At 41.7% G+C, this 25,037-nt stretch overlaps 2 protein-coding genes and 2 long non-coding RNA genes across 4 annotated transcripts; 3 read left to right on the forward strand and 1 right to left on the reverse strand.

The window, feature by feature from the left end:
* The first annotated feature begins 79 nt into the window (after positions 1 to 79).
* On the forward strand, positions 80 to 4,158 carry LOC5503211 (emopamil-binding protein-like). Its single transcript, XM_001624261.3, has 5 exons — positions 80 to 294; positions 1,348 to 1,417; positions 1,698 to 1,833; positions 1,929 to 1,972; positions 2,829 to 4,158. Exons 1-5 carry the CDS (start codon positions 121 to 123, stop codon positions 3,011 to 3,013), a joined length of 609 nt encoding a protein of 202 aa, XP_001624311.2. The 5' UTR covers positions 80 to 120; the 3' UTR covers positions 3,014 to 4,158.
* Positions 2,770 to 24,982, reverse strand: LOC116610896. Its single transcript, XR_007313887.1, has 3 exons — positions 24,262 to 24,982; positions 4,213 to 4,294; positions 2,770 to 2,965 (listed from the first exon to the last, which is right to left on the reverse strand). It is a non-coding gene; the product is annotated as an uncharacterized LOC116610896 (long non-coding RNA).
* LOC5503212 (glypican-6) lies at positions 8,748 to 21,326 on the forward strand. The gene is made up of 7 exons (XM_048733145.1): positions 8,748 to 9,107; positions 9,213 to 9,371; positions 12,705 to 13,399; positions 14,400 to 14,659; positions 14,893 to 15,065; positions 16,835 to 16,921; positions 20,116 to 21,326. The coding sequence occupies exons 1-7, from the start codon at positions 8,963 to 8,965 to the stop codon at positions 20,313 to 20,315; spliced, it is 1,719 nt and encodes a 572-aa protein (XP_048589102.1). The 5' UTR covers positions 8,748 to 8,962; the 3' UTR covers positions 20,316 to 21,326.
* On the forward strand, positions 17,784 to 18,469 carry LOC125572542. The gene is made up of 2 exons (XR_007313888.1): positions 17,784 to 17,847; positions 18,174 to 18,469. It is a non-coding gene; the product is annotated as an uncharacterized LOC125572542 (long non-coding RNA).
* Positions 24,983 to 25,037: the final 55 nt, after the last annotated feature.

Here is a 25,037-nt window from a genome sequence, read left to right on the forward strand (position 1 = left end):
TGGGGATTCTTAGTCTTTTTGGACAAATAAAATAAGTGACAAGTATCGCCCTCCCCTTTCCCAAACACCACAGGTATCCCACAACATAGCAGTCGTTATTTTGGCGCGCGTTTCTCCAAGATGGCGGTTGTTTACGAAGAACATGCAGTTAGCGCTGCAAGCCTTGGCTTAATGGCTACGCTTTCCCTGATCGCCTGTGCGCTTGGCCATTGGTCAGGCAGCAAGCTACCCTCGAGCTATGACCGATGGGTTTTGACGTGGTTGTTCTTTGATTTCTTTACTCATTTGCTTTTGGTAGGTAAACGCCTCGTCATCATACCAAAGAATACATACACATCATGAGCTTTATTATTGCAAGTGGGAATTGGGGTCTTAAAAAGAATACTTAAAACTTGAACAGAAACAATTAAAACTTGTACAGATCTTATAGCAATCGCCTTTAAAACGCGCAAACTTATTACGATAAATCGAGAGAGTTTTGTAAATTCTATTTCATCAAAACCGAAATTTTGGCCCCCTGAAATTAAGAAATTAGTCATTAAAGCTAATTTTTACCAAAAAAAAAACTAGAAAGAAAGACAATTACACACAATCTCTTGCAACACACCTTTGTTTGATTTCAAACATCACACCTCCAACAAAAGGCTGTTTGTAAAAATTTGTTTAATCGATTAGATTTGTTCCTTTAATTTTAGGTGGGTAAAATATAAATGTTTTATCCCTTCATTAGATAAAAATCACCATAGAAACACCAACTTTCACATTCATCTTATCCTGTCCTAGAAACGGCTTGCAAGGTGCAGGCACAGAGAGTAAACACAGAGACTAAAGCATAAAATTAACAAGTGCCAAATCCCGTGCCAAATACCCGATAACCGGGCAGGGGCGGATACAGGGTGTGGATTGAGTGGATATCCACCTCCTTTTTGAGTAAAAAAAAGTCACTTTGTTTGAAGAAAATAAATGTCTCTGAGGGACGGGAGATACATACTTTCCATGTGCCTTCACCTGCTTGACTTTGCGGATCCGACTTTGCTGATGCAACAAATCCAATTCAGCATGAAGTATGTAAGATATAAGTAGTGACCTACCAAGAACCACTGGGTCAGCTATAAGTGGTCTATCCGGCCATTATCCACCCCCCATTTTGAAATCCTGGATCGGCCCCCTGCCAGAGCATATGCCCAAATACTAAATACTGGGCAACTTTGAAGATTTTGTAAAAATTAGCCATATAATTCATATTTATAAATCCAAAACCATGTAGCTTTGTTAAGAACTTGGAAGCAATTCTGATATACTAGGTGTTAGTAATGGTGTTCCAGTGATGGTTATTGTTGGTTACAGGAGGGAAGCTTTGTGTACATTTCTCTAACAGGGACAGTTAAAGAGTCAGACAGCCCTTTGGCGATCCTCTGTAAGTATGTCTCTTGATTAAAAATGCTCAACTTGCACCAAATACTTGATCAAAAGCATGATAATTATCAGAAAATATGGCATAATTAGTTTGGACAATGATTGGCAGATAGTACTAACTCAAGATGTCTGTTAGATCATCACCACAATTGCACATTATTCTATCTAAAAAAGAAAATTTAAGATGGAAATCTCTATCATAAATCCTGAGTAGAGAAACAGGGTTTAGAAACCATATTTTTTGACCTCACTGAAAGTCTGCATTGACCATTCATTTTTAGGGAAAGAGTATGGCCATGCAGACAACCGCTACCTGAACTCTGACCCAACAGTTGTGGCTATTGAGCTGCTTACTGTAGTACTGTGCTTGGTTATAGTAGCCCTGATCCATGCCATCTGCAATAATACCTACTACAGGTTAGTTAGTTTCAAAATTGGAAGTGTTTGTGTTTCAATTCCTTGAGCCAACATGAGCTTTTTTAACACAAATTATCTGGATTTCTTTTTCACAGGCACTTTCTCCAAATCATTCTCTGCATTGCAGAGCTGTATGGAGGTAAGTCTATGAGTGTTATGTTTATGGATTTAGGCAGTGGAACAAAGAATATGAGGCCTTTTTTTTAGACAAGGACCTGCGGGCGCAAGGCGCACGCCCACTCCAAGTTGTCACTCCCACTAGAGTACAGAGCTCCATAAAATGAAGCTAAATAATGGGATCACGTCCGAAAATATGTCTTAAAACATTAATAGTTCAAAAAGAACTACATTTTTAATATTCTCTGGTGACTGGGCATAAAAGAAATAGAATTTGAAGAGATTATGAAGCAAAAATGTTTTCAGGTTTTGTAATTTTCATGCACACGCTAAAAAATAGCGTCATTTCCAATTAGTGTGCACTGTTTTTGAATTTTTTTTTCAATCACAAATTTTGTCGTTGTTGGTGTAGAAAACCACTTCCAAGAAGCTCGCTGTTATTGCCTTGTGTATACAAAAACAAAACATTCTTATAAACTTACAAATGGTTGAGAATAATCTACGGCTCTGCTTTTTCAATATTTATGGAACTCTATACTTGAGGTGGTCCAGCAGGAATGACGACTTGGACCAGGTCCTGCTGTCTTGCTGATTTGGTTGATTTATTTCAGATTACATATTGCAAAATAGTCATTAGTTATTTGCACTAATGTAATTTATCTCATTTCCACTGAATGGCAAATTTGGAAAATGTGTCATTTATTCTTGTGATGAATCTGCATTTCACTGACATTAATAAACTTGAAATCGATGTAGTAAGCATTTTAAACAAACCATATGTGAAGTGTGCGAAAGTAAAAAGTATTTGAAAAAGTCAACAAGACTGACTGATAATTTATTGATTTAAAAATATTTAATATTACTTGATGTACTTCTAGGCTGGATGACATTTTTCCCTGAATGGCTAGGCGGATCACCAAGTCTAGATACCTCAGACCCTGTCCACCATTATCTGTATCTTTGGTTCTTCAATGGCATATGGGTGCTTGTCCCATTTCTGCTCTTGTTCCACTCCCTGATGGCAATGAAAGACAGCCACCTTGGTCACAGCAAGAGGGACTAGGGTCACAGCGAGAGGGACTAGGGTGGCACAGGCTCATCAAGTGAGGGGAGGGTGAGCAAGATGATGGACAGTTGAAAACTAGATGATAGACAGACAGACACTTGATTAATGATGACCTGACAAGAGTCAGTTGGTAATAAGACAGATAGATAGATGAAGACATACAGACACTTGATTATTGATGATTTGGCAAGAGTCAGCTGGTAAAAGACAGATTGATAGATAAGGACAGACAGACAGACAGACAGACAGACAGACACTTGATAATTGATGGCCTGTCAAGAGTCAGCTGGTAAAAAGACTGATGGTTAGATGAAGACATACAGACAGTTGATTATTGATGATTTGGCAAGAGTCAGCTGGTAAAAGACAGATAGAGACTGACAGACAGCATATAGACAGACACTTGATTATTGATGGCCTGGCAAGAGTAAGCTGGTAAAAGACAGATGGATGATGAAGACAGACAGACAGACAGTTAAATACAAGTTGAAAGGAGACTATTGAGGTATGTTCAGGGAGTTTAACGTCATAATGACATACTTATGCCGCACAAACTCATCACTGGTCCCTATGCCATATTAAAAGTTATGATTGTAAGTTGACCAAGCATACAAGATGTAGATCTTAGAATAGCCAAATTTGTTGTTACGCGACCTCAGCGTGTCCTGTCTCCTTGTCTCATTTGTGAAAAGCACGTCAATCAAACATCTAAACCAATTGATGGCTTTCATGTTTTCATCTGACTGCACACAGCAAGTTAATTGATTGGTCATGGTGGTATGATTTGACTATGCACCTTTTTCAGACGAGAAATGGATTTGAATTCTCGGCGGTCGCGCAACAAAGAATTTGGCTATAAAATTACTATAATACTTGGTAACATTTGCCTCCCATAAAAATAGTTTTGTTAACCTTGTCTAGTTGTGTCTTCATAGCAAAGTTCTCGTTTATCTTTTCTTGTCTAAAAAGTTAAAGTAGATAATTGTATAGTGTGTTCGTAGACAGTTGTGTTTGTAAATTAAATTGATAAAAGTTGCATAGCATAATTGGGGAGTACTACCTGTACTACCTAGTAAAGAAATAGAGCCCTTTTACTAAATGTTGTATTGTGTGTGTGCATATTAAATAGCAGCACGTAAAAATGCGTTTTATCTGATAAATTTCAAATTTTCATAAAATTTCCACCAAAACACTACCTGAAAACTCCAACTTTCACGGACAATTGAAGACGCGGTAGTTTGCACCGTAAACTTCTCCTCCTGTAAACGACGCTCGCTCCTGTAGAAAAAATAGGACAATAAGTTGACTTTTGTAGGGCATAACGTTTATTTGTGGCCCTAGTAGCATCATTTGCGCCCGAGCTCAAAATCTTCGAACATTCCTTTGTTTGCGCACTTGTTGTTTGGTTAATATAATAGGTAAGGCGTTTTTTTTCCTATGCTAGGTTATTTTGCAGATTTTCTTTGTGTACACGCCAAGTTGGGAGAGAAAAGTTATAGCCGATGCTCGCACATAGTGGTTTGTGCCACAAACTCGCACTAAAATGGTATCCTCATCTCATTGGTCGAGCGTGGCAGCAGAGCGCGAACATCAGAATAAGGGCGGTAAACTCCATTTGTGGCCTGCACTGTTGCTATTTGGCCCGCACAAATAGATCGTTTTAGAGATGGCTATTTACGGTTTGGGCGCGCGTAGTGATAATAATGTCCTTTATTTATATTGGTCTCTGCCAATAATGTTTTGTTTATTCCATTGTAATTAAATTGGAATTAATCGCCAAGCGAACACATTTCTTTCGATAACGCTGTCGCAGCCGAAGGATGACGGCCCGCTAACAAAAACACCCCACTCAAATTCAAACAGGCAATCCTTCCCTTAAAAGAACAGCGACATTCCAGAGAAAAAAAGGAACAAGCAAACTATGAACAAACTTGCCACGGAAATATTATGTTACGTCAGAGCTGTAGCAAAGGGGCGGGGGATGATGGCACGATACAGAAAAATTAAGAAAATAATGGAAGGCACAGCCGCGCCCCTACTCGTCATGTCCCCATATATTTTTTATATTTGGGCGGGAATGGGGGACACGTGACGCTAGTCCCCCAGACCCTTCTACGGCCGTGTACCTCCCCGTTGATGTCGATGGGGTTTGATGCTCACGCGGTGAGTGTTTTAAGGCAATCGGATCTCTTCTTCTATCACCACAGGTTATGTCTTGTCTTCTACTATTTGTTGACTAGACCGGGGATAAAAAGGCGTCACCCCAGGCGGTTTTCGCTAGGATTAGACGTTAAGGTTATCTTCGACTTCTTTTCCATCTGTATAAGGACCGTCCCATTCGAACGCACGATTCAAAAGCGCTGCATTGGTTTAATCTCCAAAGTTGATGTGCGTCTTGTTATATATAAATTGTAGATAAGGTCGGAAGCAATAAATCACGCTTTGGGCTTTGAACAAGTCTAGCCTTTTAGGGATGGAATTAATTAGGATTTTATTTATCTGCCAGTCAGTGGTAATAAACGGGAAACCGCTACAGCCTTTCTTCTTGTATTATTTTCATGGTGACTTTTATTCATCTATAACTATTTATGATTCTATGGGAAATTGTCCTTTGCAGATGTTTTTGACACACCCTGCGTAACGATGATCCTGCTCTGTACGTAAGCCGCTGATTATCTTGTTATTGTACTAACAAAACTGAAGTTACAGACCTCCACAGTTCTGCTCCAGACTTTCGCTTTTCCGTCGTGTCCAGCATAGTTAGCTTGGCTTGCGCTTATTTTAGGACAGTCATTTGTATTTTTTAATCATCGCCTGGTTCGTCTGCTAATATCAGCTACCCTTTGCCCTTCTTACCCGTCAACCATTCAAGCCTTAGGAGAGCGGTAACCGTTCACACATAGACTATTTTTACCACCTCTTCTATGACAGAGTCCCGCGGTCGAGTGGTTATCACCTAGAGCCTTAACACGCATTTGCCTCTTTTCCATAACAGGGTCATGTGGTTTTTACCTAGCCTAAACAACCGCTAGCCTCCCTTATAACAAGGTCACGTGGTCTTATTACATACAGGTCCCATGACCTCATTTCAGCCTAAACATAAGCGCATGCCCAAACACGTAAACATTAACATGTACCTCTTACATTCTTGCAAGTTTTCCGATGGCAAATTTGTGAAATATTTTCGTTAGCTCTTGAGGAGATTATGATCACTTCCCTTTTGTTGTGAATGGGGGAAGATGTGTTACGAGGGGATTCGTTCCATATACGTATGGAAACTCAGACCGATGAAAAATAAAAGATATATTTTATACGCATATTCCTCGTTATTTTGCTTTGTACTATAGAACTTTGAGAAATGATAATCTCTGATATCTATGTCGTTACATGGAGCTTTCACTGTATTTACTTATGGCGTGTACTGTCAATATTCCACACCTATCTCTTTTCCATCAAAATGACGTGCGTCTGTGTTTCAGCGAAAAAATATCAACCAACAAAAATAATCAAAATTCCTAACTCTTCCCTTTTCCTTTCCAAAAGAACCTAAGGACTTTGACTCAGCATGACTTATGCATGCGGAACCCCGCGCACAAAGATAGGTTTACCATAGAGATAACACGAGAGGCCGCCAAAGACGTCATTTTGCAAACACGACCAGCTCTCACGAAATTAAGAATACCGCATTCTATCCATATTCCTCTATACACGATAAGCCTTAGGTTATTTGAAGCCGGTGATTTGACCCGAGGAGAGGAATAATACTTCACGAGAGAAGATCTATTTTTTTTCTATTTTTGGTTTGGAAAGAAAGGTGGATGCGGTGAGGTATGGTGAGTATAGTCGAAGCCAATCAAAATGCATCTCAAATATCACGTGACTCGAAGCTGAGAACCGGCCCTAACGATACCCTGGAATGAAAATAATTCATGTTGTCATTTCCTCGCCTAGCATAGCCATGCATCGGAAAGGGGGGGAGTATAAGATACTTGTCTAGCCCCTCTCTTGGCGGTTAGGGTGAAGAAGGCATGCCCTGCCCAGCGGTTGCTTGCAAAGTTTGCTTTGCAGTCTTTTGCTTTGCGTGACTTTTTACGTCAACAGTATTTTTTACCCGACATTTGGGAAGGCCAATTATTTCTAACGGAATGTTTTTTTTGCTGTTAAGTCGAAAATCGCGAAAAATGAGAGAATTCTTCGTCAGACATTTGGCGCATTCCTATGACAGCTGTAAGTTGAGCATGATTTCTCAGACGGAAAAAAACAAAATGGGATTGGCGCTTGACTGCGATCGATGACCTCCGGTTATCGGACATGGCGCCCGCCCTCCTCACACCGTCCGGCTGACACGAGCCTGGAGGGTGTGTATCCCATGCATTTCTTGATAAATTCCGTATATGGAGAACCACAAGGTCGCTTACATCGACTCCCAAAGACAACCGGTAACGCTCTGAGGAAATCCGGCACTCTCAATAATGACCTGATTGTCTTGCCCCGCTAAGTTTTGCTCAGCTGGGATATGCTGTTTTTGTTATTGCGTCATATTTATTAAAAACAATTTTATACTCAGGCACATGTTATGATTACCTCCATATGTCGTGACTATTGCGTTTTGTTGTTGAAAAAAATTAAACCGACTTCGACAAGACAAGTTTTATTGGACGGGCATCGGAATCATGCTACTAGCACTCGATTGGGTTTCGAGATATGGCCAAATGAGATGGTTTTATTTTTAAATGTACAACTCTTAGTGATGCGTGGCCTTAATTTTTAACGAGAAGAAGACGTCCTCCTGGGAGGGAAATGAGATTACAAATGAGTCGCTCAGTTTGAAAAATGATAAAATACACAGAAAGGTAGAAAGGTACTTGCCGCGGAATGGCTTTCCCTGTCGAGGGATTTTGACTGCGAAATGGTCTCCCCTAACACCTCAAATGGCGCACTACGAATCGGCGTTGGCTACCAATTTTCTATCCTTGTAATAAAACCAATAATGAATTATGTTTGTTTTATTTTGAAGAACAAGGGGATGGAATATTCTTAATTATATCGCTTTTAACTTGAAAATGAAACACACTACTTTTGATTGCTTACTCCGTTTAATATTTTAACCTCTTTATAAAGGAGACGCAATATCGAGGCCTTCATTAGGAATCGCGCACAATACACCAGAATTTCCAATTGCATTAAAAAATTGTTTCAAATAAAGTCAATATTGAGGATACTAAATTTTGGCCCAAAAGCAACTAAGTATTTTTTAGTCAGTGCCGTTTTACAGCACTGTTGCAGTCATCCGTTTCTAATAATGGTATTAAGATTTGTGACGAAACTACTTCACGGCCGATCACGCTGATTCGCAATAAAAAAAAAAACTCACATGGAAAACTCAACATGCCAAAAAGAAACACCACAAAACTAATCAACTAAGTCATTTCTGTGGTGAATTGACGCATTGTGCTCTTTGCTTTAAAAAATTAAACTGGTTCTTTTGGATTATTATGACAGCGATTTTCTGTCAAGACTTGTTCATAGCTAGGTTTATATCGAAGTAAGAGAGCATTGATTTCATGTCACTCGCGAAGTCCGCTATCCTCAGCTGTTCCTGGTTACAACTCATTGGCAATTCATCTATCCCGTGGGCTCTTTTTCTATCGTGTATTGTGTTTATTGTGTCGGGGATCGATTAATTAGTTTGCGACCAATACGAGAGGCCAGTGCCTCGGACTCCAGTTGCGCGTGCCTAACTCAACCTGTCAATTATCTACTGCGGCCCATGAGCTATGACCTTTCAAACTTCCCAGCGTACTAAGAAATAGAATCAACAACCACCAAATTGTGCTCGGCTTGGGGAGAGAAAGAAGGAAATCCCGTGCTTGGAACATCGCGTGTTTTCGTCGCATCTCCTTCGTTATAAAGGACTTTAATAGTCTCTCACACTTAACAACTACAATGACACAGTTTCGCGGGCTATGGATACCTTGTTTACTCTCATATATGGCGTGTTTATGGACTGGCTATGTGGAAGCTAACGGCTTGAGCTGTTCAAAGTCTCTAGGAATAGGAACGCCGGCGAAACCCGTCTATGCATTACAAGGTTTGTTTGATCGCGCTGGGCTCACACACACCAAGGGATAGGGGCTCTATGAGCGGCCAGTGTTTGAATGTGTAAGTGAATCATGTTTTTCTGCTGTTATTTTAGGCTCGGCGCCGCAAATATGCGTGAGCGAAAAAACATGCTGTACAAATCAAATGGAAAACACGCTGAGGCGAAAAGCTCTAGCCAAAATGAAGGCGAGCATCGTCAGGAAGCTAGAAGGTCGAAAAGATTCGACTAGATCGTTACGCGAAGACATCAAAGGTAAGCTTACGGTAGATGATTAGTGCCAATAATAAATTAAATGAACTTCTCGAGCGGGAGAAATAGAAAGAGGCTTACATCTAATTCAGGGGTCTGTTGAATGGAGGCTTCATCAAGGCTTTCTCCAAGTGTTATTCTATTCTTTAGATGTGTTAGATTTCACTCACTCAGACACAATACGCTCAGTTGTCGAATTAAGTACCGACTTTGTACGCACACGATCTAGCCAGCGAATATTAAATGCTAAAACCCTTAGGGAAATCATCTAATTTCAGTGCTTTATGCTCTAAATTAAGTGTCCGTGTCGAAACAACTTGATTGACTTGCCGAAAGCAAATCACTGACTCGAAAGCTGCCTTATTGTACCTCATCGAATATGACATAGGCAGACTGCCAACAGACTTAAGTACGTATAACCTTTAGTTTGCGAATTGATCTAAAGCTGATTTTTCATGTTGTGTAACAAATAGATACTCGAAACCCCACTCTCAACTACTCTTATGCATCTTTGACTACTTCAAGTAGCAATAGTCTGTGTGTTTGACGATCCACCAGCCTTCAATTTTCAAAAAAGCTAAGCTGCCATTTCTATTTATGCTTGCCGTTTCCGGCGGCGAATTCGTGCCTCGTGTTTCTAAACGCAAAAAGCCACCAGTTTCTTCTGGCGACTTATTTATAGTGGTTGCCGCAAATTAAGACATTCCTTCGGGGTATAGGTAAAGTGTGTATGCTTCTTTTAAAATTGTTCAATTATTGAAGGTTTCTGGCGAGCGTCTTAGGATACCATATGGGTATACGTTTGTGATAACGTCATTGAAAAATTTACTTCGCTTCTAATTTAAAGCAGATTTCAAAGTTTGCCCAGTAATACATTCGGTTTCATTGCCTAGCTAAACAAGGCCCTTGTGGAAAGAGCTTGGTTCACATCTTGTGCAAATAGTGGCCTGATGAGCCGTCAATTTGTCTAGCGGATTCTATAATTATTTTTCACTTCGCTGAAAATTAAAGGCATCTAGAAGAGCTAGCAGCTGAATAGGTTCCTTGCAGACTACCGATCTCAGCGGGCGGGATATTTGCACGTTTTCAATTGAATCACAGTGCTTCAAAGGATTCATTCGAATCCATTCAAATACATACATGCTTCCAGTTTAGCTCGAATCTCAACAAAAATACAGAAGGACCACAAATACATACTTCGTCTTAAATAGACGTTCACGAATTTATTTTTAAAACGTTGATCCGAGTTATTTAGCTTATACTTAATTCTTCTCAAGTTACCGTGAAATCAAGACATGGAAATGTAAAGACTTTAACTCGACATTTCTGATTAATTAAGGCATCTTTTCTGATTTAGCTGAGTGAAAAGCCCTTATCTCAGCAAGTGCAATTGAAATTCGTTCCTGGAAAAATATTGTCTTTTTTGAAAGCCAATTTTAAGGCCCTTGCCTACAAAAAGACAAAAAAAAACATTTTTTTTCTAAATCACCCTTTCATTACAAACTTGCCAAGCTTTCAAAAAATATATTAAATATTGGTGGATTTGTTTGTTTTATTTACGAATTATTCAAGGTAGGTCTCCAAAAATACTTCTAAATTTACTCCATCTGATAACAGCGTTTCGCGGACAGGAATTGATAGAGCCCTCCTAGGAACTTTAATTTATTTCCGTGACTATTCCTTTCTAAATGTTATGTTTTCCATTTCTCTAATTTACAGTACAGTTTAGGTGTGAGATAGAAACATTCTTTTTGCCTGTTTTTGTCTGTGGCCATATTATGCCAAGTGCATTTTGGTGAATCGCTAATTGTGGTTGGATTTAATGAAAACAATACGTTTAAAAGATAGTTTACTTTAGAGAGGATTGGTATTGACAAGCACTCGCGATTTGAATAAAGTTTAATGTGCATGGCAAATGACATCGATTTCCCCAATCAACAAACATGGTTTTGCTTGGTTCGGTTAGACTGAAACAGACCTAACTTCCCGTGTTGTATTCTCAGAACAAGAGACATTTTGAATTATTGTCAAATCATCAAACCTCTTTGTAATCCATTCGACTGGATTTATGGGGGTGGCAAAGGGACCCAACATGAACATTCGATAAAATCGAATGCTTGCGGAAACCGTTTGAAGGGGGGCTGAATTGCTTTTCTCTGTCTATTGTGTCTAAAACTATTTACAGATTTATAAGGCGTCAAGAATGTCACAAGATTACTGCTTTATTGTAGTTAATTGACCCCGAGTTCCTAGGCGTTTATCGTGTGCAAATCGTATTGTATTTTAGTTATAATAAAACTATTGAAATATCCCTGTAACTCAGTTGAGATAAGTGTGGTATGGAATTCGCGATAAGGATTTTTTAATTTTCTGATCATGCACGCCGTGAGAGAATAACATTGGCTTAAGGAAAAATATACATTTATTTGAAATAAGGTTGCCCTCGAGAATTCATGTGTCCTAGCTCGCGTAGACTCATGGGTAACATATTTTTTAGCATTTATGCTATTTTTTTATACCCGACAAGCGACACATGGATTCTCCGGGTGCAACCTATTAAAAAAAATATTTATATTATTAAATTATGATATTATTAGCTTGGTGAAAGCATGGGAGTGGCAATATATAGCAATATAAACTTTGGAAGGCATTACATTGAACATTAGTGTTAACTTGGAATTCTTTTTTATTCTATTTTCTGTCTTCTACAAATTGGGATCAACTCTTTCTGCCCTGTCCCCTATAGGACCCTTGAATCCCTCCTCCCCCCCCCCCCCCCCCCCCTCCACACACACACACACACTCTACCAAGAACCTTACATAGCTACCAAGGTTACCTTTGATGTTCCCTGCCCAATGTGATTTTTAGAATAACTGTCAAGGATATAAATTTACGAAATCACTAACCGCCATAAGAAGGGGCCTACTTCACACAGGAAACCGTAACTCATCTTTTCCAATTTCTCCTTTTCGTTCACTTACACTGACGATATCCTACGATCATAGAATACCATTCTTCTTTGTCACGGTCACGGACATAAAACTTTGAGGTCATATGGAAGTAGTTTCAGTTGGCTTCTACCTGTTATCTTTTCTCCTTATCTCTCTTATTAGAGGGCTTCGAAATGGTCAAATTATTGCCTCAGGATGAAGGTTCTAAATTCCATTCCAAGGCTCCGAGCACATTCTTCGATTTCAATTTTCTTTAAGAGATTTTGGATTGCCCTTTTTCGTTATCGACCCATCATATTTCAAATGGTCGGTCCCTTTACCTGATGGCCTGTTAATCATGAATATTTTAAGAGAAGCTGAAGTTGATCATCTAAATATTCTCAGGTTACTTCAAGAGTGTTGTGCAGGACGGCCATCAGCACAGCTTGCAGTTCCTTAGCACTTCAAACGTGAACCTCTCGCGCGCGGGACGCCCGCTCCTCGCGAGATTCTTCCAGCGCGTGGAACTCTCCATCGACAACGAGAACGTGAACCTTACGGATGTTGTCCTGGAGTTCTTCCGTGGTTCATTTCCTCTCTTATACAAGTACGCTTCGGGAAGATCTGAACATCTTTCCTCTCGCTACGAGAAGTGCCTTCGGGATCGCATGGAGGACATCCAGCCATTTGGCGACCACCCGAAGCAGATTGCGAACGGGCTGATCGAGGTGATCAAGCCTGTACAGGTGTATCTTGACAGCTTGACATTCGCGATGAAGATCATAGATGGGTCACGGCTGCTCAGCTTCACTACTGGATGCGACCCTGTGCTCTTACAGATGACCTACTGTTCCTTGTGTAAGGGTTTATCCGAAACGTTAAAGCCATGTCACCAGTACTGTCTGGAAGTGATGGAGAAGTGCTTAGCGCCCACCCTGCAGCTTCAGAAGTACTGGAAAGTGTATTTCGAGTCGCTGGATTCGCTCGCAAGTAGCTTGGCCGGAGAGAAGAGTGTTGGGTCTGTCATGACGTCTGTGTATAAGGATCTCTCGACTGCTGTAGCCCAAGTTCTCACCAGGGTTAATGAGGTCAAGCGCAAGGTTGGTGCTGGTTTCCTTTGTTTATGTAACAAATAGATAGACTTGAAAAACTTCATTACTGAATAACGTATGCGCATGCGCGTGTTCTGGCAAAAACAAACAAAATCTCAGTGTTGAATCGTTCGAGTAAAGGTACGAAAGGCTGACTTCGGTCGCTATTTTGACTTACTGTACAGCATTAAAACCATACTGTACAAAAGATGGCAAATTTTTTTGATAATGAGGGAGTCATAAAGAAAATTATAGCCTTAGGTTTGGTCTAGTTTTCTTAGCATTTGCCAAAATGTGACAGTTCACCGGTAAAAAGCCGCCATTTTAAAACAAAAAGGCTGGTTTAACCGCGCGGTACTGGAACAAGTCTTGCGTTTTTCAGCACTGTCTTCGCCGCCACATTTACCGCACATGCGCGCCTTACTATTGGGAAGTTACAGGCGTGTTCCCAGGATATTGACTGGGGGAGGGGGGGGGGGGGTAATAAGTAATAAGAATCATATGGAAAAAAACATAGTATTTGACGATTCTTCCATAAGAAATGACCCACTTTTTGCTGGCCAAGAGGGGGGAGGGTGGGGGGTGCACGCTGCGCACCACCCTGTATACACGCCTGAGTTATATGTCCACCATTCCTATCACCATCTTCCACAAGCTATATTAACAACACCACTACGAGCAGCGCCATGACCCCCACTATTCCCATTGCCCCATACAACAACCAATAACACCACCATCATAATAACAACCACCCCTCCCCTTTTGTCATCATCACTATCATTGTCATAACGAGCTCTTAATATCACCGTAGTTCTTTATTCCAATTTATCATATTTTGCTCAGTTAAAACACTACATGAATTGTATTGTCGTTTAAAGTATCAACAATTTCAAATGTGCAAAAAAAGCGCGCCAAAATAGAAAAAAGGGAAATGCGTAGCAGGTGACGTTGCTAAAAAATATCCATGTTTACAATCACCATAGTAACAGGCTATTCTCCGTCCTCCCAGGCGTACACGTATTGTGGGACTCCCCAATATGTAAATGAAGCACCTTCCTTGCCTAGTGCACCCCCTCCCCATAGACCAACCAGTGATAGTCACCTCCGGACCCCCCTGGAATCCAAGATGGAGGGTGCTAAGTCCAAGATGCTGCTCCTAAACACGCTGTTCGGTGAGCTGCCCAGTCTCGTTTGTGTTGCGGACGGCGTGGCTGCAGTTAGCGAGCGAAAGGGAGTAGAGAAATGCTGGAATGGAACGGCAATGGCCAGGTAAAGAACGATGGAAGGATCGGAGTGGAAAAATAAAAATGATTAAATTGTAAGATTTGATTGAATGATTAATTTGTAGATTGAACTATGAAAAAGGACTTTGAGCGTATAAGGTTTTGCACTATTTTTACATGCTAGTAGTCACAAAATCAGATCAGCTTCTTGCTAAGAAAGGTGGCCTTTGTGTGATTTGTACTTGTTATTGCTGGCTTTAATAAGTACCTAAATTGTAGGTACATCGGTCCTCTGAGCGCATCAATGGACGCATTCCAAATCATCGCGATTGATAACGCCAAGATCAGAACTCTTGTCAGCGAGATGAAGCAAACCATTAAAACGATCCAGCGTCACACGCGGAGAGAAAAGATAGACACTGGCAGCGGAAGCGGAGAAGGTGGAAGTGGAGGTGAGGGTTATTTCGCGGTCTAATCGCGGTTACGAGTATATCGAGGTCAAATCGCGGTTACGAGTATATCGAGGTCTAATCGCGGTTACGAGTATATCGAGGTCTAATCGCAGTTACGAGTATATCGAGGTCTAATCGCGGTTACGAGTATATCGTGGTCTAATCGCGGTTACGAGTATATCGAGGTCTAATCGCGGTTACGAGTATATCGAGGTCTAATCGCGGTTACGAGTATATCGAGGTCAAATCGCGGTTACGGGTACATCGAGGTCTAATCGCGGTTACGAGTATATCGAGGTCTAATCGCGGTTACGAGTATATCGAGGTCTAATCGCGGTTACGAGTATATCGTGGTCTAATCGCGGTTACGAGTATATCGAGGTCTAATCGCGGTTTAGAGTATATCGAGGTCTAATCGCGGTTACGAGTATGTCGAGGTCTAATCGCGGTTTAGGGTATATCGATGTCTAATCGCGGTAAAGAGTATATCGAGGTCTAATCGCGGTTACGAGTATACCGAGGTCAAATCGCGGTTACGAGTATATCGAGGTCAAATCGCGGTTACGAGTATATCGAGGTCTAATCGCGGTTTAGAGTATATCGAGGTCTAATCGCGGTTACGAGTACATCGAGGTCAAATCGCGGTTTAGAGTATATCGAGGTCAAATCGCGGTTTAGAGTATATCGAGGTCAAATCACGGTTAAGAGTATATCGAGATCAAATCGCGGTTAAGAGTATATAAGGTCAAATAGCGGTTTCGTGTATATCGAAGTCAAATCACGGTTAGGAATATATCGAGGTCAAATCGCGGTTAAGAGTATATCAGGTCAAATCGCGGTAAAGAGTATATCGAGGTCAAATCACGGTAAAGAGTATATCGAGGTCAAATCACGGTAAAGAGTATGTCGAGGTCAAATCACGGTTAAGAGTATATCGAGGTCAAATCACGGTTAAGAATATATCGAGGTCAAATCGCGGTTTCGAGTATATCGAGGTCAAATCGCGGTTACGAGTATACCGAGGTCAAATCGCGGTTTCGAGTATATCAAGGTCAAATCGCGGTTTCGAGTATATCGAGGTCAAATCGCGGTTACGAGTATATCAAGGTCAAATCGCGGTTTCGAGTATATCGAGGTCAAATCGCGGTTACGGGTATATCAAGGTCAAATCGCGGTTTCGAGTATATCGAGGTCAAATCACGGTTAGGAGTATATCGAGGTCAATTCACGGTTAGGAATATATCAAGGTCAAATCGCGGTTTCGGGTATATCGAGGTCAAATCGCGGTTTCGAGTATATCAAGGTCAAATCGCGGTTTCGAGTATATCAAGGTCAAATCGCGGTTTCGAGTATATCGAGGTCAAATCCCGTTTTTTTGCTCTTGTGTACGTAACATAGCGATGGAATCTGCACAAATGGAAGTAAAGGCGTGATGTTATCGCGAAGGGGTCAAAAGTTACCTGGTTTCTTTCGGACATATGTATATGTTGCGGGCAAATAGCCCTAGGCTACGCGGCAATATTTCGAACGTGCAATATGTTGGCCCTTGAGTGACATTGTTGTTTGCATCTTGCGTGACATTATCATGTGCGCCTTGCGTAAACATTGTTATGTGCACCTTGCGTGACATTTTCATGTGCACCTTGCGTGACATTTTCATGTGCACCTTGCGTGACAATATCATGTGCGCCTTGCGTGACATTATCCTGTGTGCCTTGCGTGACATTATCCTGTGTGCCTTGCGTGACATTGTCCTTGTTCCCTTGTAGGTTCCAATGTCATAGATGGTAGCGGATGCGATTCAGACGACGACGATTGTGCCAGTGGAAGTGGAAAGAATACGGTGGACTTCAGAGGTGAACTCGAATAAGCAGCTTGTAGAGCGAAGCGTATCTTTTACACCACTGTTATATTTTTTTGCCCGCCTGCCTACCTGATGCTAAATTACTAGGGCGTAGACAGGAGCTGGTTGAGTCTCTCACGTCTAAAAGGCCGACGTATAGACATACGGAACTTAGCCCATTACTAGGAGTGCGCGACAGGGGGAGCCCATCACTAGGAGCGCGTGACTATATCATTGTCTTGAGTGAGCCCATCACTAGGAGTACACAACACAGATAGCCCATCACTAGGAGCGCGTGACTATATCATTGTCTTGAGTGAGCCCATTACTAGGAGCGCACAACACAGGTAGCCCATCACTAGGAGTACACAACACAGGTAGCCTATCACTAGGAGCGCGTGACTATATCATTGTCTTGAGTGAGCCCATCACTAGGAGTACACAACACAGATAGCCCATCACTAGGAGCGCGTGACTATATCATTGTCTTGAGTGAGCCCATCACTAGGAGTACACAACACAGATAGCCCATCACTAGGGGCGCGTGACTATATCATTGTCTTGAGTGAGCCCATTACTAGGAGCGCACAACACAGGTAGCCCATCACTAGGAGCGCACAACACAGGTAGCCCATCACTAGGAGCGCACAACACAGGTAGCCCATCACTAGGAGTACACAACACAGATAGCCCATCACTAGGAGCGCGTGACTATATCATTGTCTTGAGTGAGCCCATCACTAGGAGTACACAACACAGATAGCCCATCACTAGGAGCGCACAACACAGGTAGCCCATCACTAGGAGCGCACAACACAGATAGCCCATCACTAGGAGCGCACAACACAGATAGCCCATCACTAGGAGCGCACAACACAGATAGCCCATCACTAGGAGCGCACAACACAGATAGCCCATCACTAGGAGCGCACAACACAGGTAGCCCATCACTAGGAGTACACAACACAGGTAGCCTATCACTAGGAGCGCACAACACAGGTAGCCCATCACTAGGGGCGCACAACACAGATAGCCCATCACTAGGAGCGCGTGACTATATCATTGTCTTGAGTGAGCCCATTACTAGGAGCGCACAACACAGGTAGCCCATCACTAGGAGCGCACAACACAGGAAGCTTATCACTAGGAGCGCACAACACAGGTAGCCCATCACTAGGGGCGCACAACACAGATAGCCCATCACTAGGAGCGCATGACTATATCATTGTCTTGAGTGAGCCCATCACTAGGAGCGCACAACACAGATAGCCTATCACTAGGAGCGCACAACACAGATAGCCCATCACTAGGAGCGCATGACTATATCATTGTCTTGAGTGGGCCATTTAAAAGACTTGCTATTTAAACCTTGCAGAGGGCTCTTGGCCAGTGTAGAAGATCTATGAGAGACTTAATGCTACTCAGTCCCATCTATTCTAAGGTGTCTCTTGTCTCTATAACGCTTGTCGCGCTGCCTCTTCAACCGCAAAGTAAAGAAAATTCAAGAACGCCTGCCCCCAGTTTTTCGATGTCGGTTACGTCCTTGAATTCAAACAGCAAAGTAGAGAAAAGGACATGACGGAAAAACCTGGAAAACGCGCAATTCCAGATAGAGAGAGGAGGCACAATTTCTTACAATCGCTATAGGTTTCCTTGTATAACGGAGTGATTTTCAAAACACAAATGACGTGAGGCCGAAGTGCACATAACCAGATTTTGGCTTTTTAAGATAATTTTTCCTTGATCATCATTGCCCTGTGTATCAGTTCAGGGACGAAAAGCTCAAATTTCAATGACACTTTACAAAAAGTCGCATCAATTTAAAAAAAGTCGCACTTGATGTGTTGTTTGCTATAAGTTACTAAGTACTCAGAGAAATTCTCTGCCTTATTCGATGTAAGATGGGCTTATTTGAAGCGTCACGTCATGTTTTTCCGTCATGTCAGAGAAAAGGGGTTTAGTGCGCATCAGAGAACTGCATAATCCTTCTAGTCATGAAGTGTCTTCGAGTAAAATCTGTGATCGTCGCATGTGCTAATTAGCTAAACCAAGAGAGCATAAGATAAGAGAGGGACACTTGGGTATTACCCGCGCGCCATGTCGATTCCCATCCTGGCTATTTTTAGTGACCACCACCCCACCACTGCGCGTGAGAATTTGCTCCTTTTATTTTGTCCTACTCCCCCGCGGGTTGCGTGTTGTTGTTTTGCCAACTCGATAGGAATGAAAAGAGATCATGTAAATAACTCGGAAGAAGAAAACAAGTCTAACTTAAGTTACCAAGATTGGCAAATATACTCACAGAAAGCTAAATCCCTGAATAGTTTGACTTACAGATTTCGTTTGACCATTAAGAAGATAATGAATGTTGAGAAACCACGAAAACGCAGCAAGTTAGAGCGGAAGCGGTGTTTGAAGCACGAGGTTTTTCCGCTCTTGATTTTGAATGAAGTCGTTTTTAATAATAATAATAATATAATAATAATAATAATGGTTTATTACAGATTCCAACAATTAAGAGGCTCTTCTTCTGTAAGATACTTACAATTAACAATGCACGTTTTCGAAATCTCGCAATCCTCGAAGAAATACATCCCCTTAATAAACCGCAACTGTCTGTATCCTTGTTGCTAGAATAAAATTTTCGATGCTATTTGTGCAAATAGGGTGTTTTTTTCGGTTTCAAGTCACAAAACAGCGGCAAACAACAAGATGTAAATGCCAAAGCGCGGGGGTAGGTAGGGTGGTGGTTACTAAAATAAGCCGGATTCGGACGCGACATGGCGCGCGGGTAATACCAAAGTGTCCCTCACTTATCTTATGCTCTCTTGGCTAAACTTTGTATTGGTGGTCACGGTAGCGCGCGTCGCATGGTTAACTTTGTCTTAGACCCCGTCCCCACTTATCCGTTTTCGTTTTAAAACGCAACCTTTTTGTTCCGTTTTCGAAACGATCCGCGTCCACACGAAGCGTTTTCATTTTTATACGACCCGTCCCCACGAAAACGATAACAAGTTCTACAGCGCCTGCGTACTCGCGCGCCAAGTGGACTGCGTTTTGAAACGAAAACTGATACGTGGGGACAGGGTCTTAGTGCGCGTGTCGCATGGTTAACTTTGTATTGGTGGTCACCGTAGTGCGTGTCGCCCTAAAACTAGTTTCCGCGCACCTTTAATGTTACTTTTTCTAATGTTTTTGTTTTTACAGGCGACGGAAGAAAAGACGATGGCGACTTCTACCTAACCGACACCACCACAGCAAACCCAAATGGCAAACCCACCGTGCAGCTTGATGGCGGAGTCCTGGGCGCCAAAAACGACAAACGCAGCGCGGCTACAACCGCGGGACTTCATCATGCGTTACTCGCATGCGTGACCGTACTAGCGGTCCTTATACTCGGAGTATAGCCCTCGGCGGGGTTCAAATAGTGCATTAATAGGTTCCCGGGTCAATACGGTAAAAGGCGTCGCTAATGACGCCCGCGCTTTTAAAGACTTTTAGAAATTGGGACCATAACTTTCCTTGACAAAATTACACGCTATTTTTGAAATAAGGTTTCGCGGATACCCTTGAAAATTGCGAACGTTTACGAAGGGTCCTATGATATCCTACTTTGTAAGAACCCTGAATCCGACCATGGTAAGGACAGACAAGGTTTATGAAACAAGAAATACTCCCTTGCCCCCCTCTTCTTAAAAAGAGACATTTGTCAAGGAATGTGAAATTAGCCGTTTACAGTCAATAAGGACTCACACCCGAATATTACAACCTTTAAGTCAGCCGTTACATCACCGCCGAATAGTACCGAGTACGAAGCCGTCACGAGTCACCTCGGAATAGAACCGGAGTCACCCCGACTCGTGCCGACTTACAACGGAATATTACTGCCATTAAGTGAGCCGACAATTATCAAATTTCCTGAAAAATGAAGCTCCATACATTTTCTATAAAATTAGTTAAGGGACCGCTTTGGTATCTTATGGGTATGTTACAAAAATCCCCTAACAAATTCGAGGGATTCAAAAATTTGGGGAAAAACGAACCTGCCAATCCTTGGCTTACTAAAGGAATAGCGCATTTCAGAGGAAGAAAGTCAAGTTACCCAACTACCTGTGGAAAAAAAGATATCGAGGGGTAAAGAAAAACTACCCGTCGCATATCAAATAGTCGGTCCTTGACCCGTTTTACCAATGGCAAGGGGCCAACGGTGATAACGGGTTTCTGCTAAACAGTGCTAAGCTGTGTGAATCGGTTTCTGTAAATCAGACTTTATCCTTACTATCCTGTAATGATATTATTCTTTGTGTACTCTTGCTGATAACTCCTACTAGTTTCGAAATTATTGTAAATAACTACAATTTATTAATCTTTATTTGGTACATGATACAACAACGTGACATCATGACATTGTTATTCTTGTTTGACTGGTGTGTTTTTATCTATAGGGTTAGACGATCAAAAGCTTGGGATTAGCGATATCTAAAAAATGTCCTGCTTTATAGTATGAAAAATGTAGCCTATTTTCAGGCGTTTACCCGTTGTTTTTCGCTATGTTTACCTGGTGTTCTTTGCTATGTTTACCAGGTGTTTTTTGCTGTTTACCCGGGTTTTCTCGCTATGTTTATCCGATGATTCTCGCTATGTTTACCCTGGTTTTCTCGCTATTTTTACCCGGTGTTTTTCGCTATTTTTACCCGGTGATTTTCGCTATGTTTACCCGGTGTTTTTCGCTTAGTTTATCCGGGTTTGTCGCTGTGTTTACCCGGGTTTACTCGCTATGTTTACCCGGGTTTTCTCGCTATGTTTACCCGGAGTTTTTCGCTATTTTCACCCGGTGATTTTCGCTATGTTTACCCGGTGTTTTTTGCTTAGTTAACCCGGGTTTTCTCGCTGTGTCTATCCGGTGATTTTCGCATTGTTTACCCGGTGATTTTCGCTATGCCCCTAGTCGTGGCTGCAATCTTGATTTGTTCTGGCCGCGCGCGAGCTGTTAAAAAGAAGAGGTATTGAGAGAGGTATTGTCAAAACTAATTTCTCTAATACCTCTCCCCTCCCCAGCTCGCGCTAGCACACAGGCCATGACAATATGAAACACAGGAAGATCTCTAAAATATAGACATTGTCATACCCTATTTTTCTCATTTTAGGAAAACGAAAACCTTTGACTGATTCGCACATTTTTTCCCGCGCTTCGTCATTCCTTAGTCTTTTCGCACCATTTAGTGCGCAGTACCATTTCTATCCATGACAAGGAGAAGTTACATGGTGTGCGCGGTGTTTTGAAGGTTGTAAATTTCTTGGGAGAAATCTAGACTATTATTGAGAGTGCATTGCAACATACAATTGGTCATTCTCTAATACCTAGCGTACTTGCTAGAATAAGCGCTTCCCCCCAAATGCGCTTTTCTGGGAATGAACACCTCGCCTAAAAGAAAAATACAAATAAGTCCCTTCCAAGAATAAGCACCTCGAATAAGAAAAAAAAGGCGAATATAGTGCAACTATAGCTGATGGGGGGTGGGGGGGGGGGGGGTGGGGGTGGGGGTGTACGTTTGAAGAAGTAACGAAGACTGACAGTTCTTTCTGAAAATATTTTTTAGTAATTCGTGAGCGCGCGCGCCGTTTTTGATGCCGTTCGTGTTGACTTGCTTAAGCTCTCTAATAAGAGGCCTGCTACGCACGGCTATGACATTACTTGTGCTACTAGATGGGCAGACCATATTGCCGTAGACCACACTGCCGTGGGCGCTTGGTCTGAATGGAAAGACCACACTGCCTTGCGCGCATGGTCTTGGTAGCCTGGTCTGGTCTGGATGGGAAGACCACACTGCCTTGCGCGAAGAGTCTGAGTGGGCGAACAATAATGCCTTAGTAGGCGCCTTGCCTAGACCTACTGGCCGTCACGTGTTTGTTTTCATTTTCACTGCCCTTTTCCTCCTTTTACGCAGTTTGAATGCGGCCTTTTGTCTTTCCTTTGGCCTGAAATATCGTCCTCGCAATTAGCACACGCACATGAACTACTGTCATAGTTTAGTAGAATAATTAAGACTTTCAAAAACTGTATATAGCTAACGCCAGTTAAAAGAGTAACATTTACACAGCAGAGACACAGCAGAAGATGATGTCATGTCAAGGGCCGTGCGCTCAGGGAGGCTGCGGGAGCACAGCCACGCCCCTACTTGTCATTTTCTTATCATTAAAAAAAAAAGGGGGGGGGGAAGTGCCCCCAATGCGCCACTCCATGTTAATGTCCTGTCAAATTTTGAAAAAGCTCGCCTGGACACAAGCAAGTTCTGGTCAAAACGACATCAACTATAACAATACAATTTAATCTTTGCTCGCCGGTAGCTAGTCAAGGAGAGCAGATCATTATGTACACTCAAAAATGAAAAAAAAGCTTTTTTTTTAAAAAAAAAACTAATTACTATAAGCCGCTAAATAAAACCCCGTGTGAGTTCATTTCGTCAAATATTATTTTTGTAATCGCGCTACATGTTAGTTACGAATGATATAGATGGAGATATGGAAATGAATGAAGCACGAAATAGTAATTTCTAGCAATTTTTCCCGTTAATTGCATTATCCGTGTCAGCTATCTTAAAAGCACTTTTTTTTCTCTATAAATTGCTCTTTTACCCTACGCTCAGTGCGCGTGGCCTATAGAGACAAGTGTTTGTTTGGCAGAGAGCAGAGAATCAGTTTTATTGCTACCACCTTAGTATTTTTATTTTATTTGGACTTTTGGAGGTATTTTTGTGTTATCTTTTTTTGAGCGTGACGCTTATACATTACGTGTTGCATCAATCAACGTCAAATGGCACATTCTTGGATTTTATACAATAATCGTATCTAATCTTTATCACTTTCGGAAATACCTTAGTTATTTAAAAAATCGGCAAAATTAGAATTGCAAGTATTTCACGCTATTTGCATATATTTCATATAGTCACTTCAAAGAACGCCGAAATCATGCTAATAAGGTCTGCAGTTAACGAAGTAATCTTGTTATAAAGAATAATAGCTATTTACTTTTCACTAAATCAGATATTTGTTTTAACACTTTTTAGTATAACAACGTGTACTTTAGATGTTTGTCGTCTAGGTACTTGTCTTCGCGCCCGAAGTTGCGCATTCGGAAAGGCGGGGTGGCATGGATTACACTCATCCACATTTGGGACGGAAATGAAATCCATTTAGGAATACTTAGAGAAAGCGGTGTCAAGCCGCCCTTTGTAGACAAAAGCCTTACATTTGTGCGCTTTGAATGACGCCTACTTCGTTTTGTCCACAACAGGAATGAGTCATAACCAACAAATAACAGAAGGTGTAGCGACAAAAGTAACACTGACTCACCTAATCGATATTTCCCCAGATCGGGCTTGCCCAAGCAACCAACAGCTTCCTTCTTTAAGGACGCAATTAAAATTAACGGGTTACCATTGTCAAATTTTATCGGCAGAGCTGTCGTAAAAGAGTCAAGCTCTTTTGTTGGATACAAGAGAGCGTAATGAAGGAACAGACAAATTCCTTTTGCGCAAATCACTTCAAGCAAGTTTTAGCAGATTGATACTTATAGACATTGCAAACATCCACCCTTTGCAGCTCTTGTTGGTTTCTTCTCGTTCAAATTTTCGCAGCTTTTTGAAAATTTCATCTTGAGGAAGTGTGAAAATACTTTGACACCTCTAGGAAAACAATTGTTGTATACTAGCCGGTCCTAATCCTAATTGAGAGTACATCGCTCTGATTGGTCAAGAGCTAAAGTCTTTGACTGGTATATTGTGCATCTAGTATGGAACGATGAAAACAGCGATTATCAGAAAAATTCCATCGTGTATGCCAGACATCATTGAAGATTTGAATAATTTTCTTCTAAGTCCTGGCTGAGAAAGCATTATTGACGCCGCGGGCCAGGGGTCATACTTAACAGGCGATGCGCCGCATTCTAGGCTAAACTTACATTGTTATTCTAGTAAACAGGCTCGTTTTGCAGTTGTGACCCCATCTAAAGGGCCCTGTGGATTTATGCGAAAATACACACTAGGTGATTAATAGATTCCTAACGCTTCACTGTCATTGGCTTACAGCTCAATGCAACATCCGCCCCATGGCTACGCAATGCAGATGGC

The sequence above is a fragment of the Nematostella vectensis genome, chromosome 9, assembly GCF_932526225.1.
Source record: "Nematostella vectensis chromosome 9, jaNemVect1.1, whole genome shotgun sequence".
Taxonomy (NCBI): Eukaryota; Metazoa; Cnidaria; class Anthozoa; order Actiniaria; family Edwardsiidae; genus Nematostella; species Nematostella vectensis.